The sequence below is a fragment of the Symphodus melops genome (genome assembly GCF_947650265.1).
Source record: "Symphodus melops genome assembly, chromosome: 20".
Lineage (NCBI taxonomy): Eukaryota > Metazoa > Chordata > Actinopteri > Labriformes > Labridae > Symphodus > Symphodus melops.
In genome coordinates this window covers 6022411-6040973 of record NC_136710.1, presented here as the reverse complement: position 1 = coordinate 6040973, position 18563 = coordinate 6022411, and the positions used below count along the sequence as shown (strand labels likewise).

The 18563-nt window shown below is 43.2% G+C and overlaps 2 protein-coding genes across 4 annotated transcripts in view; one reads left to right on the top strand and one right to left on the bottom strand.

The window, feature by feature from the left end:
• The window catches only part of LOC306841331 (pyruvate carboxylase, mitochondrial-like), a 259771-nt gene that overhangs the window by 80434 nt on the left and 160774 nt on the right, over window positions 1-18563 (bottom strand). The window lies entirely within an intron of this gene.
• The window catches only part of LOC306841332 (leucine-rich repeat and fibronectin type-III domain-containing protein 4), a 37633-nt gene that overhangs the window by 6647 nt on the left and 12423 nt on the right, over window positions 1-18563 (top strand). Inside the window, exons 3-7 of the mRNA XM_079371156.1 lie at window positions 12679-13290; window positions 13440-13602; window positions 15323-15493; window positions 16129-16290; window positions 16857-17591. Of these exons, the coding sequence (XP_079227282.1) occupies window positions 12705-13290; window positions 13440-13602; window positions 15323-15493; window positions 16129-16290; window positions 16857-17591 (1817 nt within the window). The 5' untranslated portion in view covers window positions 12679-12704. The remainder of the gene's footprint in view (window positions 1-12678; window positions 13291-13439; window positions 13603-15322; window positions 15494-16128; window positions 16291-16856; window positions 17592-18563) is intronic.

The following is an 18563-nucleotide window of genomic DNA, read 5'->3' as shown; positions in this document are numbered from 1 at the left end:
TGACAAACTGACTTCATGTGTCATCACTTAAATACCCAGATCACAAAGTGTGGCCAATATGATGTTAAACATTAATCAGTAACCCCAAAGTTAGTTATTTCAAGTTCCATTGAACACCCCAACTCATTGTGTGTGTGTTTGTGTGTGTGTGTGTGTGTGTGTGTGTGTGTGTGTGTGTGTGTGTGTGTGTGTGTGTGTGTGTGTGTGTGTGTGTGTGTGTGTGTGTGTGTGTGTTACTGCAAACACCAAAAAACAAGAAAAGTGAACATCATCGTTCAGCATTTTAATTCTTGATGACAGTTTTGGCGAACAGGGCAGTGAAAACCAATCAGAGATCAGGTTCACTGAGAGTTTGGGCCTCTTTTGAACAGTGATGAGATAGCAAACTTTTCTATGGGGAGTTTCTTAAGTGTTTCCCGGACTCACGTCGCCCTGTCTACCGGAGTTTACAGCTTCCACAGATGTTCTGCACCTCAGTGCATGTGGGAAGCAAACCCCCTTCTGACAGCTGCTAAACAGCGTGTAAAACCAACAGTACTACAAATCCGCAAACTCGCAGGTGCTAGTCGGCTTTCCTATGATCAACAGATGCAGGAGGGTTGTAAGTGAATCATGCAACAGAATATGGCGTGGGTGATGACTGTCAGGGGGAGAAAAGTGTTTTTTTTTTTAGCAGCTAGTAATCTGTAACACGTATAGCCTCAGTCTGATGGAGAATTCCTGCTTGAACCAACAACGTAAAGCATTGGAGTGTGAGATGATGTAATCGACAAACTCAAGGGAAACCAGTTTCCCCTGCAGGCTCATTGCAGCGCACTGTTGTTTCTCTTTTATTAGTGTCTTATATCAGGGGGGAAAAAAGCTCTTTGTGGTGACTTACAGTTTATTCTGGGATTCTTTACGGCTTAGAGAAGCCTGGCTGATCAAACATGCGTCATACAAACAGGCCTCAAACTAGTAATCATTGCTGTTTTCTTATCCTAATGCGACATGCATCTCCAGGGTTCTGCTACTTCTCACAGTCGTCCACATGCATTCGTTGAGTTGAAGTAAAGAGAAATGAAAAATAAACACATGAGGGAAGTCAATAACAAAAGGCTGGAGATGGGTTAACGTACGCGTGTAGGATTAATCAATACATCCGGCTCTGTGATTGAACGCCGTGTTGGCATGTCAGACCGCGCTGGATGCAGAGTGCTGATTGGGTACTTGCCCTCTCACACAGGATTTCCCCGTAGAAAGCTGGAAACCCTGCTGAATCATCAAACCGCTGCTTGCACACACAGAGAAAAACACAGTAGCACTTTATTATTATTTTTTTTTTGTCAGGCTCATCCTGTCAGCCAATCAGGGTCCCAATAACCACAGCTGCAGGCTTTCTGATTGGACAGGAGACGTTGCTGGGGATTGCTTGTTCGCAGTTGATTTGCAGTTCTTCTACTGTATGTAAGTCATAAAAACAATCAGGAAACAACAACACAACACGTCCATAAACTGGAAACACTTGTAGGTTCTTGATGCTGATATGGAAGTGTTATGAGGGACAACACGCAGGGCGGAGAAGTGAGAAACACACAAATACAGACATTAATGGGACAAAAAGGCCGAACGAGAAGAGACACAGAGGGAGGAGGATGAAGGTGGGATGAGAGAACCGGAGGGCGACACATTGGGGGAGGAGGAGAGGGACAGAAAAGTGCAAGCACATTATGTTCAGGGTGAGTGGCAGGTCAGTTATTTTGCAGCACTTGTGATAGGTTGTGTCATTGTCAAATTTGTGTAAGTGTAAGCACAGTGGGTTCGCGAGTGTGAGCGTGTGCATTATTTGTGTGGAGAAAATGCGGATGAGATTCTGTGAAGTTGAGGAGTTTCTCTTGGCTGACCCGTCTATGACTGCAAATACAAACACACACACACTCACACACACTCACTCACACACACCTACGAGCATATACGATTCACACAAAATCCTTAAGCTTCAAACTGCAGAAGAGTGTTTAGTGAGAGTGGACTCAGACACATGAAGAACTTCCTCCTTCAGAGATTTGGAATCGCTCCCAAACTGCAGGCTAATGCACTATCTAATGTAACAGGACAGGAACTTCATTACTCATTTCATTTTCTAATCAGACTCCGTTCGAAACAGGCTGATGCAGGCGGTGGGACGGACTCCAAACTCTTTCAGGTGGGAATGCCATTCATTGGTCCGGGCCCATAGCTATTCCCATCCAAAGTTTAGCTACAGCTGACAAAACATTTGAAACTTAACCTGACAATTTTGAAAAGTAGGAACACGAGTGGAAGGAAAGCATGGCACATAAACGGATGATCGCAAATTCAAAATAGACATTTAAAGTCATTTACACATTTCAAATCATGTGGTAAAATAAAGGGTAGTTAAACTGCGAAGAGAGTTGACCCTCTCTCAATGCATCCCTCCATCATGTATGGTTAAATGGGATATCCTTAAACTTGCACTGACTGTCTTCTAATTAACATATTGATATACAGCGGATACAATTTTATGAGCAAACATTCACCAGATGTTTGTTATTTCTGCTGTAATGAGAAGCTGTATCATTCATACTGGGAGTTCTAAGCACTTACTGAATGCATGCCATGGTTTAAAGTGTTTGTCTTCTATTAACTGGAAAGCTAAATAAATCACTCCGTAGTTAGTAACAGCTTTGTTATGTTCATTGCCTTTCTGCTGTTTGATGTGCAGTAGTTTTGGACTTTTTATTTTTTTTAACCAAACTAGTACAGTCACAGGTTGGTCAGCTAAATAATCAGCTGAAAGTTGCTGAACCGTAAAGCTGAGGGAACTTCACCCTTCGGTGAATTCTCTAGTAGTGTAGTCAGTATAGTCTCCCATGTGTCTTCAAAAGATAAATCTTTAAAGAAATAAATCCTGCATCACATCTCCTGTCATTTTGGGTGCAATATGGAATCTGCAGAGAATGACGAGCAAGGAGCACGAGCAAAGATTGTCAGCTATTAATTATCCCTTTTATTGGCCCTCATCTAAAACAACATTAATGTGCAGTTTAATCAGATGCAACTGTGCTATTGCCATCTGGAATAAGAAAGCATCAAAACAGAGCAGTATTGAGCCGCCTTCCTGGCACTGATATGACAGCCATCCACCAATGAAAAATGAATCCTCTCCAAGTAAAAAGGCACCCTGGTATAGCAGTGGAATGGAGCTGCCAGAGCTGTTTTCACCACTTTACGTCTCTCATTTGCTCATCTGTTCCTGTCATTTCGGCTGCTTTACTGGGTCGGCCTCTCAGACTGGTATTGAAGTAAAGAATTAAACTTCGACTACACTTTAAAAAGGGACTTTCCACATGTACAGTGTAATGCTGGGATCCCACATTTCTGACACTGAAGCAATATAGGTGAAAACAAACCAACCCTGTGAAAGAGAACGCATACACAACACTATCCCGTGCCTTCTTGCTTTCATAAAAGTGAAGCCACACTGACGGTGGAGAACTAGATAGAGGATAATACTTACCATTTCAAATGAGAGCCTCATACCAGAGCATGTTAAGATTGCTTCTTGGCACGATCTGTGCCAATGAAGTGCCAAAGAAAATCACTGTCAACCCCGTTGTTTGCCAATTCAATTTACCTCCCAGAAAATATAATCCCCAAGCTGTGCAGCCGTGCGGGCTTTCCAAAGTGAGGAAACAAAATTACAAAAGCTCAGCAAGGAGTGGGAGATTGGCTGCCGCAGATATAACACAATTCTGTTACTGAATTGCAGAGGAAACTTTCAGAGCCGTTTGGTTGTATTATTGGTGGAAAGTGCTCGCAGGCTGCAAAAACCTGTTTTATCTTCTTCCTAGTTGGATTGAGCTTCAGCTTGTGTACAGCTGGTCATCCAAGTTTGACAACGATCTGATTGTGATTTTAGGTTTAACATGATGTGTCAATGTTAAACCTAAATGTTAAATTTCAAAATATACAAAAAAATCCACTCAGGACTAAGCACAGCACAGCAGTATTTATTCAGCTTGACCACCAGTGCTACAAATACAGGGATGGACGATTCCTGAAGGCACCACTACGATACTTAGTTCAACATAAATGATGCTGAAGTTCAAAACGTATTCAAGACAAATTGGGGTTGGGATTAACTTTATTATCCAGTACATGTTTCTAGGGCACTCATCGGGCAGAAGAGAGCAAGGCCTAATTCTATTGTTCACTGCCTCAGATTATTTGTCCACCATAGCACAAGTCTTCACAGTTCACCACTTCACAGCTTGTGGTAAACGGGAGCACTGGGTTAACTCTGCCTCCTGGTTTTTTTTTTTTAACTCGGTCAGGCACTTCTTTCTGAAGGAACACTGTGTCGTCAACTATTTCTGACTTTTTAAACTGCAGGTTTTTTTTGGCAAAGCTTTCTTAGTGTGTTTAAGACTCAGTTGCTTATCTATGTGAATTAGATGCTAAGTGTGACAGCCTTTAGAAAAATAAATAAATAAAAACTTCAAAGCCTTTCACCAATACTTTTGGGCTTTTACTCCAAACTGCAGAGTGGCTTGCTTTCTATGATGTGCTGCCATGTCAAAAAGATTATAGATACTTTTAAGAACTACTAAAGATGAGCCAAAAGCACTCAGCTACAATTTCACTCAGCTCTTACAGTATGAAACGGTCACATCTCTAAAAGTCAATTTTCTGGACATAAGGAGCGAAGAAGGTGTGATTTTCAGCCGACTGAAGCAAATAGCAAAAAAACTGAGTTTGTATGACTTTCATGCAAGAGCTGTGAAATTTGAATCAGTAAGACAAAAAAAAAAAAAAGCAATGATAGAAACATTTAAAATTACTAAACTGACTAAACTGACTTCCAAGAGTGTGGAAAAAAACCAAAACCAAAACAGTTTTTAAATTTGGACTGTTCAATGTTCCAGAAGTAGAAACAATTATCAAAATCTTCCAAATAGGATGGATTCCAAAAGGATTAAGACAGGGAAGGTTGTGCATGCAGATGTGTATACACACTGATACAGACACTTGCTGTCTTCACGCAGACTCAGACACACAACATTTCTTTTCCTCTCTCGAAAACAGCACAGCGTTTTGGGAGGAATTAGTTGAGTGGGTTATTTCAGAAGAACCGTATTATTTTGAAGCCCCACTGAGAAGAGACTGCAGTCCTTTTATTTTACAGAGAATACACTTCAGTTCTTTCACTCATTTCCCATTCTTCTCTTTCAATCCTACTTCTTAGCTAAGGGGTTCTGTGAGCTTTTTTTTTTTTTTTTTAACAGATTCAAAAAGAAATGCATTTCAAGCACTTAACGACTGACACTTGACACATTCCTTTTTTGTCTACATGCTACGCCTGAAGGCTCCCTAAAAATCTACCATCCACCCATAGACCTAAATTAGACATAAGGATTAAAAGCTTCTCAGTTTCACGAAAAACTTTCTTTCAATGTCCTTTTCATACTACAGAGCTACGACGTACTAAGCTTTTTGGTTTTAGCCAAACTCTGTACTAAATTGTAAATACTGAACTTTTGTAAACTAACCTTGGTGTCTCATCAGTGGGTGTAGGTATCAAAGACTGATCTCTTTCAGATTCTCTAAATGCAGGATCTAGGTACTCGACCTACTCGGTATGAGAAGTGTTCTGGTGTCCTTTTGTAACATGGCTGTGTTGTTGATTGTTGTACAGTGTCCTTGTGAGTGTCCTGAAAGGCACTTATAAATAAAATGTATTATTATTATTTATTCAAGCAAACAGTCTAGACAGCAAAAGCGGGCAGAACAATATCTTTGGTATTGCAACCCTGGAACCATACTGCACTGCACAGTTATGTAACCCACTGGTAGCCCATGAGTGGAGATTGTCATATTGTAAACGCTTCCTTTCTTTCGTACCTTTGAGAAAGACGACAACAGGCGAAGAGCTGGAGCTGAGGCTGACCTTATGCCAGACTGTCAGTCAAAGCAGCCAAATCCCTGAACATGAATAACTCTTATCCTTCATCAAATCACAACAAATGAGTTTTTTTTTTTTAAACTGTAGAGTGTGTGCCAATAAATGACTTAGCTATTCAGACTGAATTCATTATTGAACGAGGCTGTAAAAACACCTTTTAAAATGGTGTGCCGCAATCATTTTGGCTGATTGCAGATGCCACTTTGCAGATATTTAAGTACTTGTCTGCTAATAAGTAAGAGAAAAAAAAGATTGTTTCAAACTATTTTCTTAAATACTCCTCAGGGTGAATGCTCAAAATCCAATGACACCACAGCTCCTCACAGTTGAACTGTCTTCAGAGGCTAAAGAATTCAAAGCTAGAATAGATTCCACATTTAAGACCGTCCTGAAGGCTCAATCCTGGTAATAAATGGTCAAACTTGTTATTTCCCATGCCTTGACCCACAAACCTCTGTCCCCTTCCTCCTGTAGCTCTTAACCTCATCACCTCTAATTCACATCCTTCAACCAGGCCTTCCACTCTCTGCTCTCTTCCTCCCACCACCTCCTCACCATCAAGATAGTGATGCCTCTCAAACTCATTTTTACCGCAGCTCTCCTGTCCCTAATCAAATCCACTCTTCCCTCCCTCATCCTTCTCTCTGACAGAGATGGATGGCGGCCTTCACCCGTTTATCGCCTTTACATATTTCTCTGCCCGTCCGGTTAACAACACACATTCATAAACACAGACTCGTCATCCCTCTCTTTCTTCAGATCTTCTTCAAGCTCCTGCTCATTTCTAGCATCTTTCCCCCTCATTCTCATCTCCTCACTCCTGTGGATTTTATTTTCCTCCCCTACTACCACCACTTGGGGGTTTTTTTACGCTCTTCTCCCATTTGCTTCTATTTTTTTTCTCCTCCCCTCACTTGATTTAAAGCAGTTAGCCTCTTACTGCATCACACAACAGTTTTTTGTTTTTTTTATTTCTGCAGTTTCCATATCCAATTCTGACACCCATCTCCCTGTGCTTTCCACACATTTTGGATGACTGACGAGGACAGAATACGACAGAGGAACGACAGAGGAGTGATAGTATCAAAAGGATGAGTGGGCTTGCAGTACACACGACTGCCTCACGAAGAGGCTCTGTGGGCGTCCTTTTGTTCCTTGCCTAGAGAGAGAGAGAGAGAGAACTTGTGTATGAATGTGTGTGTATGTCAGCCTCCCTATAATTATGACTGCGTGGGAAGACTGTTTTGGTATGCAGTTGTTTCTCCGTGCGAGCACTCACCTAAAAATCAAGGGCTTGGATTATGAGTAAGAGTTGCATGCTTGGAAGTTTTAGTGTGATTGAAATGATTTGTGTGTGAATGGATGCCTGTCTGCGCTGGGAGAAGTGGTGTTTTCTGATGTAACGCCGTCAAACAGCTCGTCAGCGACATGTATTCACCGTCACATGACGTCACCCCTTTTCATGCCGTCCCACCTTCAGCTCTCTGCGCTCGAACATCAACCGACATGAAGGCGCCGCGCTGACTGCCTGTCACTGCTTCTCACCGAAACCTTCCTAGTCACACTCCAATCAGATCTGTGGATTACTGTGCTTGTGATAAGTGGCTTTTGAGAGCTAATACAAATCCCCTTGTTTGTAAACACTGCAAAATTCCCTAAGTCGATTACAGGCTAATGGCATTTGTGCTTGCCAGGAGGATGCCCAAATACATACAGCATAAGGCAGATTTGGATAATATGAATGCAAATAGACACGCACTCAAGAGTAAATCAACTGTTTTAATTGTAGTCTGTATGTATGAGGGCGTGACATTTATAAAAGTCCACAGAGATTTAAAGACTGGGCTGAAATGGATTAACGCCTGTGAGTGCAATAGGTCATTCATGTGAAATAGAAGAAGATACTCCCAAACAGACACAGAAGGGAGCTTTGGAATTCAGCTTCTTTTAATTGGATGAAGTTCACGTCGAGGTACAGTAGAAACCAACAGAAACCAGTGGAAATGGAAACGTGTGGTACTAAATCTCTCAGCAGCTTCATGTTTATGTCAGTTTGGATGCACCCTCCTGGGGCCGTGGTGAGTGTTTAAAGAAATTATTTTTGGAAGTACGGGTGAGGTTTGGTTCAGCTGAGTCGAGCTCCTACTGAGGGGGGGGGGGGGGAGGGGGGGACCAAACATTTCCTTACTCTGAGGCTTTTAAGCTCATGGTCTCGCCTGTTTCACGCAGCATTTTTTTTTCTTCTTTTTTTGCTCTCTCCAACCCGACTGTTGTGCCCTCTGAAGGGTTCACGTCAGGCAGTGCAGCAAGATATTTCCCCAAATAAAAGGAACAGGAAATAAAGCAAAGCGCACATTCACACCTACAAACACTCCTTTTCTATTGTTAGTCTCCACGCTTTCCATCTTTGAGTGACCATCTCTGTTTATTATTTCTTTCCCTAAGAAGTACCATGCAGGGTTGATTCTAAAGGGTTTTCTGCTTTACTACTGACCGACCTGCTGCTGTGTGTGTGCATGTGTGTGTGTGTGCGTGTGTGTGTGTGTGTGTGTTTGAGTAAGAAAGTGAGAGGTTTTGTGCGCATGCACCTCACATGTGTGTAAGCTTCTTCCTATTGCAAAATTCAGCAGCATACTCGAGCAAGTAAAGCTTGCTAAGTGCAGAGAAATGTCACATTCATTTGCACACATACACAAACCTATAGTCAACGTCAACAACCCGGTGCACCGAGTGTGAGTGCAGATTCGAGCAGACGGAAGAGTCTGTGCTTGTATCGACCCACCCAGAAACTCACACTGTACTAAGCCTGTGTGCTGCATCAGAACAATGTGGAAGATGAGACTTTATTGATCCCCAGAGAGGAGATTTAAGAGCTACAGGGGCACAAGAAACAGACCAATGAGGTTAAAGATGGGGGGGGGGGAGATAGGTAATTAAATTTAATGTGATACCCTTCATGAGAGTTTATACATATTATTTGCACACACATTTCCTGACGAGAAATAACTGCACGAGAATGAACATTTTTCAATAAATACATCCCAGCGCCTGGATTTTTTTTAACAATCTAGAAAGGTTTCACTAAAGTCGTGCTTTCTCGTGGACCGTGCATGCGTGTTTGGATGGAGGCCTGGATGCATTGGTCGCGCCTTCTCACAGTTGTGACCCGGTCGAATCGCGCTATAAGCTAGCTGTCACCTACACTCACAATAAATGGGGCCGCTTTCGTGAAACAGAATCATCCGAATTGATTTTGGCTTCAACAGGGAAGCGTTTACATTTCATTCAAAAGAAAGATATTGCTATTTGATCGATGCTGATTGATACAGACTGTTGTGTTTGTCACTTTCCACTTTATGTTATTGGAAACTATTGAAATATATGAGTAACATGACAATGTGTCCAAGCAAGGAAATTAACAACACACAATAATCAGTGAACACGACCAACAAATACTCTTCATACCCGTTCAAATCTTTGATTCATGAGTGCTAAATTCAGATGGGAGAGATGAAGAATAATATAGACAGAGTTAGAGAGAGAGATCGAGAGCAGGTGGAGGAATGTAAGTGAATGGGACAAGGTGCTATCCATCTTTTAGGGTCAGATCAATCACCAAGTGGACTGATCGGTTACACCCAACCTGTGTGTGTGTGTGTGTGTGTGTGTGTGTGTGTGTGTGTGCTAGAAAGCTTCAAGACTGCACTGCTGTAGTTGTAAATGAGATCCGCTCTCTAATAGACGGAGAAGCGAGAGAGGTTCAGTGGTGGAAGAAGAAGAAAGATGTCAGGGAGGTAGGAAGTCGTGGGAGGGGGTGGGGAAGAGGTAAGAGAGAAAAATGGAGGCAGGGGAAAATTAAGAGATGAAGCAGATGGCAAGGAAGGATGGGTTGGAAAGTTAGACAAATGAAGGAGGCGATGGAGGAAAGGAGAAAAGGAGCAGCGGAGTGTGAACTAATTCGGTGTGCGCGGAAAGAAAGATCTAAGTGTGCGCGCGTATGAAAGAATGAGCAGGAGAGGCAAGGAGACATGGAGGGCAGCAGAATCAGCAAGCGGCAGAGACACGAGAGCAACAGACTCCACAGCAGAGGAAGGGGAGAAAGAGGGGCGAAGGTGTTCGAGGTAAAGCTGTGACTGATAACATCGTCGTGCTCCGGTTGCCTCAAGGGCAGACAAGACGAAGAGAAAGAAAGAGTGGGAATGAGACGTGAAGAAAGAAAATGTGGAAATTTACAGAGCAGCCAGAGGCGGAGATGTTTATAAGACAGGAGGGCTGTGCAAGGATGGAGAGACAGGAGAGAAGGAGACACAAGGAGAAGCACTGCGGCGCGGGATAAATGGCGGAGGATAGATGGCAAGGAAACAGAGAAGGATTCCCCGGAAGAGTCAGAGGAAAAGGAAAGAAGAAGGTTGTGAATGAGTTCATGAGGATGGAAATGGGAAGAGTAGGAAAGTGTGAGATGAAGCAGGGGAGTAAAATTGTGACTGGAGTGCAGGGAAAGTGAAAGTAAAGGAGCGAGCACACAAGGAGGGATGAGGAACAGGGAGTCAAGGAAAGATTAAGGTCAATTTTAGGAGTGGAGACAGACTGCACAACAGGGGAGAGCCCGATTGTATTGATATTCAGCAAGGCCCGCTGAAAGGAAGCCGTCTTTGAAGGGAGCATTAGCAAAGTACGGACTAAGCTGTTACAGCCAGGACAAAAGCACCCCGCTCATTCTACAGCAACACCTGATGTTAGGCCTTCTCATGGGCCAGATTTTTAAGCGATATCTCGTATTTCTCCTTTTTTTTTTTTTTTTTCCCCCTCTCGGGGCATTCTAACATTTTAGTATGCACGCCTCTGCAGGAGCTCAGGAGCAGTCGACTCCCAACATCGACCGCCCTGGGGACAGGCTGTCACTGCAGGCATCCGTGACTTTGTCCCCTCCACACATACACATCAACCGTCTTCTTCCCGCAAGCAAGTTTTTGGTTTTTTTTTAGATTTTGAAACAGATGACACCAGACATAAGGCAGTAACTATCTATGGTACCACTGCTGAGCTGGAGTGTGTTTGGAGGTTGTATTTTTAGATTTTGACTTGAGAAAGGGACTGAGGTTCTGCGAGTCATTACAGCCCTTTAGAGCAGCCAAAAGCCACTCGGGTATTAAGTGTCGAGGATAAAAAAGCAAAAAAAAAAAAAAAAAAATCGACAACAAAAGCTGTGTGTTCTAACACTTGCGGCTTAGTAGCCCATTAAAGGTTGTATGAATGGGCACAAACCTGTCTTTTTGCACGTCCTTTCAAATTTAATTGCATTTCTCTCCTTAACTAATTGCCCATCAGTTTAATGTTGCGCCCTAACATCCTGTTTGAAAAGGAAACGCATGACATTAAGGAAGTAATGATACCATTGGTAGGAGCCTAAGGAAATCCATATGTGATCTATTCCCATCATCTAACAGAGATACTACTCCGCTCCTTCCTTCTCTTGCTTTAACATTTAGAGGACAGAGATAAAACAAACCATTATTTCAAGCACAAAGTTTCTTCATCTTTTTGATGTAGACTGACGGTTTTAAAAATAGGACAGTGTAGTCAGTCTAATGGAGCTAATGGGGCACACATTTTGGAAGTAGACCAAAGCAAACCATGTAGTAGGGAGGAGAAAGAAAAATGCGTGTGGAAAGCCCCCCCGTGCTTTGATATTGCCACAGCTTCAGATCTGAGCTAAATGGTAAAGCCTCTTCGAGTTTCACGCGGAAAGAGCAAAGCTAGCAACTAATGGAAAATAATGAGGCAGCAATTTACTTCAACCAGCACAGTCAGCATGATGTACGCTTGTGTCTGGTCGTTACTCAAAGTATCAGGTTGCATACATTGCACATCACTATAAGCGCCAGATGGCTTTGCCTGAAAATACACCTTTCAACAAAGATGGTGGCTGCTCTGTGTGTGTCTGTCTGTGACTGACTGTCTCCTCTCCATAGTCACCGTGGCTGTGACTGTTATCAACACTCCCTGTCACTCTCTCTGTAGCTGGGTTACGGTTGCTATGCCAACCATTATGCATGCCAATCATCGGCAGTGACTCATCTCTATACCATCGTGGCATAGCTGTATTCAGATGCCAAGGATGTCCGAGACAACAATGGGACTTTAGCATGTGTTGTGCTTTACTGTGCCTGCTAAAACTACCACTGTGCTCGACTGCTGTGGAATCCAGACTGATAAGCTTGGTGATCCAGTTCGATTCCCTGACCTACAGTTGAAAGAAAAGGGTCCGACAGTTTTACATTGGACTATTCTACTTTTGTAGGTGTCTAGGAAACTGTTTCTATGGTGACTGGCTGTGCTCAGGTCTTTAGGGATGTTGTTGCTAGGCGATATGTTGTAGTGGCAAAGACTTGCATGGGTTTGTGTGCAAGTGTACATGTGGGAGGTACAGCACGAGAGACGTTACATGGGCGTCAACCATTTTTCAATCTGGATTTGTTCATGCTTTGAAGCACCAAGTGGGCCTAAGTGTAGAGTGGTAATCATCTCAGAGAAGACCTTGGCACACATAAGTGTGCATGCGTAGAACAGGCTCTTGTTCCAGGTCTGTCTAGTCAGAGTAGGAGGAAGACTGGAAACCAGACACAAACACACACTTCACACAACTCTATTCAAACTGTGTCTGAGCTGGGATCAGGTCTAAACTCCCTTGTCTTTCTTTTGTCTCCCTCTAGGTCTGTGGTTCGCCAGGCGTTCTACCATGCCTGTCCCCCCACCCCTCAATCCCAGCAGACATAAACACCTGCCCCACGCACACCTTCAGGCGGAACAAAGGGCAGAAAGCTCCACCATTCCTCCCCTCTTCCCTCCATCCATCTTCTCGCTCTCTCTTCTCCCCCCTCTTCTCGTCTCATCTTTCTCCTCCTCATCCCATCTCTTCCACTGCGCCTGCCCCAGAGCTACAAAACGAACCCTTCCTGACTCTGGTCCTCTCCCAGCATTTCACTGGCTGACTCTGGTCACATGCTGCCTGTTGCCGTCTCTGATCGGAGCTGGGGAGACTTGGGGCGTGGTCTCAGCCTGTCCCTTCCACTGTGTCTGTCGGAATCTTTCGGAGTCACTCAGCACACTCTGCGCCGACAAGGGCCTCCTGTTTGTCCCCCCGCACGTTGACCGGCGCACCGTCGAGCTGAGACTGGCGGATAACTTTATCACTGAGGTTGGAGGGACGGACTTTGCCAACATGACGGGATTGGTTGATTTGACTCTGTCCAGGAATACCATCAACCTGATCAAACCCATGGCCTTCGCTGACCTGGAGAGTTTGAGGTCGCTTCATTTGGATGGTGAGCCACAACAGTAATCCTTCAATTTAAAATCTATAATGCTGCAAGCTGAAAAACAGCAGAATATGACACTCGTGTAAAATATTCACATGAATCAAATTCTTGGCAAACACTGAAGTGAAACCTCTGTGTAATATTTATATTCTCAGGTAATCGCTTAACAACAATTGGACCCAGGGACCTTGCAGGTTTACTCAATCTGCAACACCTGATCATCAACAACAACCAGCTGGTCAAAGTCTCTGTCCAGTCCTTTGATGACTTCTTGCTCACATTAGAAGACCTCGACATGTCCTACAATAACCTCAGGAGGTAAGGCGTCCGCCTCTGCCGAGATCCTCGACAAGCATCTGTTCCGCTTTGTTAAGTAGAAACACGGTAATACTCTGGAGTTTCCTATGCTCACGTCTCAGTCTGCAGCAGACACACAGCTCCGCTCCCTGAATTCAGGGCACAGTAGAAGTGTCTCATTTGATAATGCAAGCATCAGCGAACACACACTGCTGAAGCTAGGACGGGAGGACTAAAAGCTTAGGAAATTCAAAGTGAATCAATTTTGATGAAGTTCTTAATTTCTTTGACTTCGTCAAATTCCCACCTGAACTTGCCCACAGGGTAAGAACGTGCATTGCTTTAGCTGATCTATGTGGATCGTCTTTTAGTGCCCTAAGAAGTATTGCCTCTTTTATATATTGGGCAATATAGACTCCTACAGCATCACTAGTTCTGCTTCTGTATAAACTAAGTCTCAACGATGAGGATATTCCTCATTAATCTCATGTTCTCCTGTTCTTAGTGTCCTACTGCGTTGATGAATTCTGCAGCTTTTGGCTGTCAGGTTTGATTCAGGTGATTCATTTGGCTTCTCTACAGGAGCTCTCCGGCCTCCCTCAAACCTTCACCAAGTCAAACAAAAGTAGTTTTAATGATGCATACATCAGTTACTGCTGTTTGCCATGTGTTTCAGGTTAGGAGTCGTTACAGGCTGATTATTTAAAGCGAGCCTGCGTCACTGATTCTTTCTCGTTAAAGTAAAAGAAAATGCCGAAAACTGAGCAAAGAACGATATGAGAAAACTTTTTCATTCTGGTAGAGGTAGAGATTATCAAGGTGGGGAAACCCACCTGGGTAATTTAATTAGGGAGGGAAGTGGAAACACCTGGCGCCTCCTGCAGCTTTGGATTTGTTCAAATGCAGCTTTTAGCAGAGCAGCTCTGGAACCTGAACTCAGCCCACACGGGGACTATTATGGGACACTGGGGGTTAAGCACTGAGGCAAGATTTGTTATTGCCCACTAGAATGGTCTTCTTCTTCTTCTTCTTGAAAGGAAATCGTGCAAAATGAGCGACAATGTTGTTGTGTTGGCATCAGTTTTTCCCACATTTTCCTACTCTGTATCAATGCACATTTGTAAGACTAATTAAGTTACATAAAAGAAACTTGAGTGAAGTGAACTCTTAACCAGAAACATGACATAGCTCTTTTGTAACTCTTGTCGGTTGCTTCTCTATTGTGAGGAACTGATTATCTATTTATATATTTTAATGCATTCTATTATGCTGGTTCTCAGTCATCAGCTTTGACTCACTCATAATTCCAAAACAGTTCTTAAGAGAATGTCTGCACATAATGAATACTTAATGATAGCAGCAATGGGTCGCAGATGGGACTGTTGAATCCCAGAAAAAAAAAAAAAAAAAAAAAAAAAACGAGACGGATTGAGAAGGAAAATGAGCATCTGCTGTTGTTGTCTGTCATTGCTGTCACCACTAATTAGTCTTTGCTTATTCATGTTTTCTGCAGAGTAAGAAGAAAATGCTCAGAACATTAAAAGTAAACTTTGAGGGTCGCAGAGCAGCACACATACTGGTTCATTACTGTGGTGTACGCGGGGACAGCAGCCATCAGATTTGAACTATCTATCTTCACAGCTGCCTTTTCTTTTTAAGACATATTGTGTAAATGTTCCACTCTGGAGGAGAAATAACCAATGTAGTCAATAATCTCAAAGCACTCTTTCGTCTGCAACAGGGTGCCATGGGAGTCCATCCAGAACATGGCCAGTCTGCACACACTCAACCTGGACCACAACCTGATAGACCACATATCTGAAGGAGTCTTTGGAGAGCTGTATAAGCTTGCAAGGCTTGATATGACCTCCAACAGGCTGCGAACCCTGCCTCCGGATCCCCTCTTTGCAAGGTAGCTCTTGAGCGTGGTCTTTTATGTGTCTGTAAGAAGTGGCTCAGTGGAAATGACATTAACACAGAGACACCAAAGTGTTTTTTTTTTTTTTTTGTAACAGGGAAGCGATGAAACACAGAGCCATTGTTAGTGTCACTCTGTTCACCATCTATTTTGTTATCTCATTATTCTTCGCATTACAAAGAGGGAGTTTCTATCAGTGTATGCATTTGCAAGGGTTTAGGTGCTTAGGTTATTTTGCAGCTATAGTCACTACTTTCATTATGTGGTATTAACTTCCCCAGTCTCAGGGATCAGCCTTTAAAAAAAATCTATCATACCTACAGCAGTCCTGTTTTATATCTTTGTATTTGCATTTTATCCCAAATGTAATTTGTGCAGGCTGACTGTGAGATGCATAAAACAGCACTATTCCAAAGCACTCCTCCTGGTTCATTTTCATGATGACTTGTTTTACTTATTTTAGGCTGGAGCACACTAAGTCTTGATGATTCAAGGACAGTATTCAATAGGAAAATATTTTGTGTCTTTTAACTCCTGAGACCTTCGCTGATTACAAATTAGATACTTCTCAAACTTGAATCTTATTTGTTTGTGTAATTCATGATTGGTCTTTTTTTCCCCCCCTTCAGGTCCCAAACAGGTGCAATAAGTCCCACCCCCTACAACACGATCATAAGCTTGAATTTTGGAGGGAATCCACTCCACTGCAATTGTGAACTGCTGTGGTTAAGACGCCTCATCCGTGGAGACGACATGGAAACTTGTGCCACACCTGCTCATCTAGCTGGAAGGTGAGCGTCATCAACTGATGAACTCCTCTTTAATCTTAAGTGAAGGAAATAGTGACAATTTATCACTGTGTTCACAATGACTAAACACACATCAATGTTTCACTCCCGTCTAAGGACATATTCAGGCCTCAACATGTGTAACTCCTTTATTGGGCCGTCATGTTTGAAAGAATAGAGCTGGAGATATTTTCAAAGGAAAGGTCTAAAGGACTGACTTTTTGAAAGATTGATGTAAAACAGCCACGATCCTTCTTTTAAAGCGTTTTCAAAATATTGAGAAGGAAAATTATCGCCTTTTGTTGTCGTCATTCCTGGCACCGTTAATGACTCTCTGCTTCATCCTGTTTTCTGCAGGGTGGGCAATGACAATGATTCAGACTGTGGCGCGGTGTTGACCTTTACTCTTAATTGATCAACAAGAGCACAGATCCTTAGGTTAATGTACTTCATTAATCTGCCAACGATATAAGGGAGCGTTAACAAGACAAATCCCTGCTCTTAGCTCCAAAAGGTGATACGTCTCTCCCTTATTTACTCTCATTGGTCTAATTCTTTTTCCCCCACAGGTATTTCTGGTCAATTCCTGAGGAGGAATTTACATGTGAACCACCTCTCATCACTCGTCACACTCACAAGCTATGGGTGCTGGAGGGTCAGCGGGCCACGCTAAAATGCCGTGCCATTGGGGACCCTGAGCCAGTGGTCCACTGGGTTTCACCAGATGACCGAATAATTGCAAATTCATCTCGGATCAGTTCCTTCAGCAACGGGACCTTGGATATGTTAGTTACAGTTGCCAGGGACGATGGGGCTTACACGTGTATCGCAATAAATGCAGCGGGTGAAGCGACTGCCACCGTAGATCTGAAAATAATCCCCTTGCCTCACCGGGGCGGAACAGGTGGAAACACAGGGAATAACAATGTGAATAGCAAAAACAACAGGAACGTGACAAATGGGATTTTACGGACAGATCCAGGATCTTCGGATATCAGTTCAGGGAAAAATGGAGGAATAAACAATGGCGCAGGCCGTGTCGGAGAGATGGACGACGGGAGAAAAGTTGAAGGGGAGGACGAGGAGGGGGGTGGCAGCAGGGCCTCTGAGGGCGAACGCGTTGACGGAGGGAGCATGGAGGTGGACGAGGAGGACGAGGGCGAAGAAAGGATGGTTGGAGTACAAGGAGTTACTTCAACATCAGCACAAGTCAGATGGGATTTGGGGCGTTTGTCTGCTGCTTATGCTGTCTGGATGTATCAGATACAATACAACTGCACCGCTGACGAGACCCTCATCTACAGGTCAGTTCAACTTTGCTATATATTACCCACAATTTGAATATTTGAAGCATGAACGCTTACTTTTGTAGTCGATTGGATTCTTGCAGTAACAGCTTATCCTCGCTATGCAACCACAAATCACTTTTTGATAGAACATCTTCCCCCCTTCAAAATGCTGATTATCCCGTTCTCATGCAAAACTCCTTAAATATTTATCCATTACAGCATGACACCGTAGTGGTGCAACTGTTCACCTTGTACATGGATGGTTGGATATCCCAAGGGAGGGATGAATGGGGAGACAGATGAAGGGATAGAGGGCCGAAGGTAGTAAATAATTCATCTCCATCACTGTTTGACACTCCAATCCATGAGGTAGATAGTCAGTGCATAAGGATGAGAGCCGAATGGGAATAAGACTTGCTGAATGTTAAGGGAATAATGGGGAGTATACGGAGGGGGGGGAGGCTCCTGACAGCCAGCACCAGTTTGCAACACAAGTAGATACATTATATGAAGTCTGAGTCTTGACGCTGCATTGACTTAATAAAGCAAACTTTAAGTGTTACATACCAGCTTGTTACAATATAAACAAACATCGTTGATGGAGCGCTACAGACTCACTAGAAGTAAAATGATCAAACATTGAAGTTGAGGGGTGTAATGTTGTTTTACTAATGACTGACACACCCTTCTCCTTGAAAGTCTAAAGAAAGTGTCTGTGAGGGAAAAAATGGGTCGAGAAATGAATTTGTGCAAGCCAAATAAACGCTTTGCAAAGCTGCCAATGTTTAGTTACGGTTCTAATGTGTTGTTTCATAACCAATTTGAATACAGTACCTATGGGTCTTGCAAAAAAAAAAGAAAAAAGAAAGGAGGCGGAGGAATAAAACTGTAGACCGTTGTAACAGGCGGAGAGAGCCAAACGATGGGAAGGAGGAATACATTTAAATGACGAGCGCTTATGAAACACAGCTTCTTGTTTTACTTATT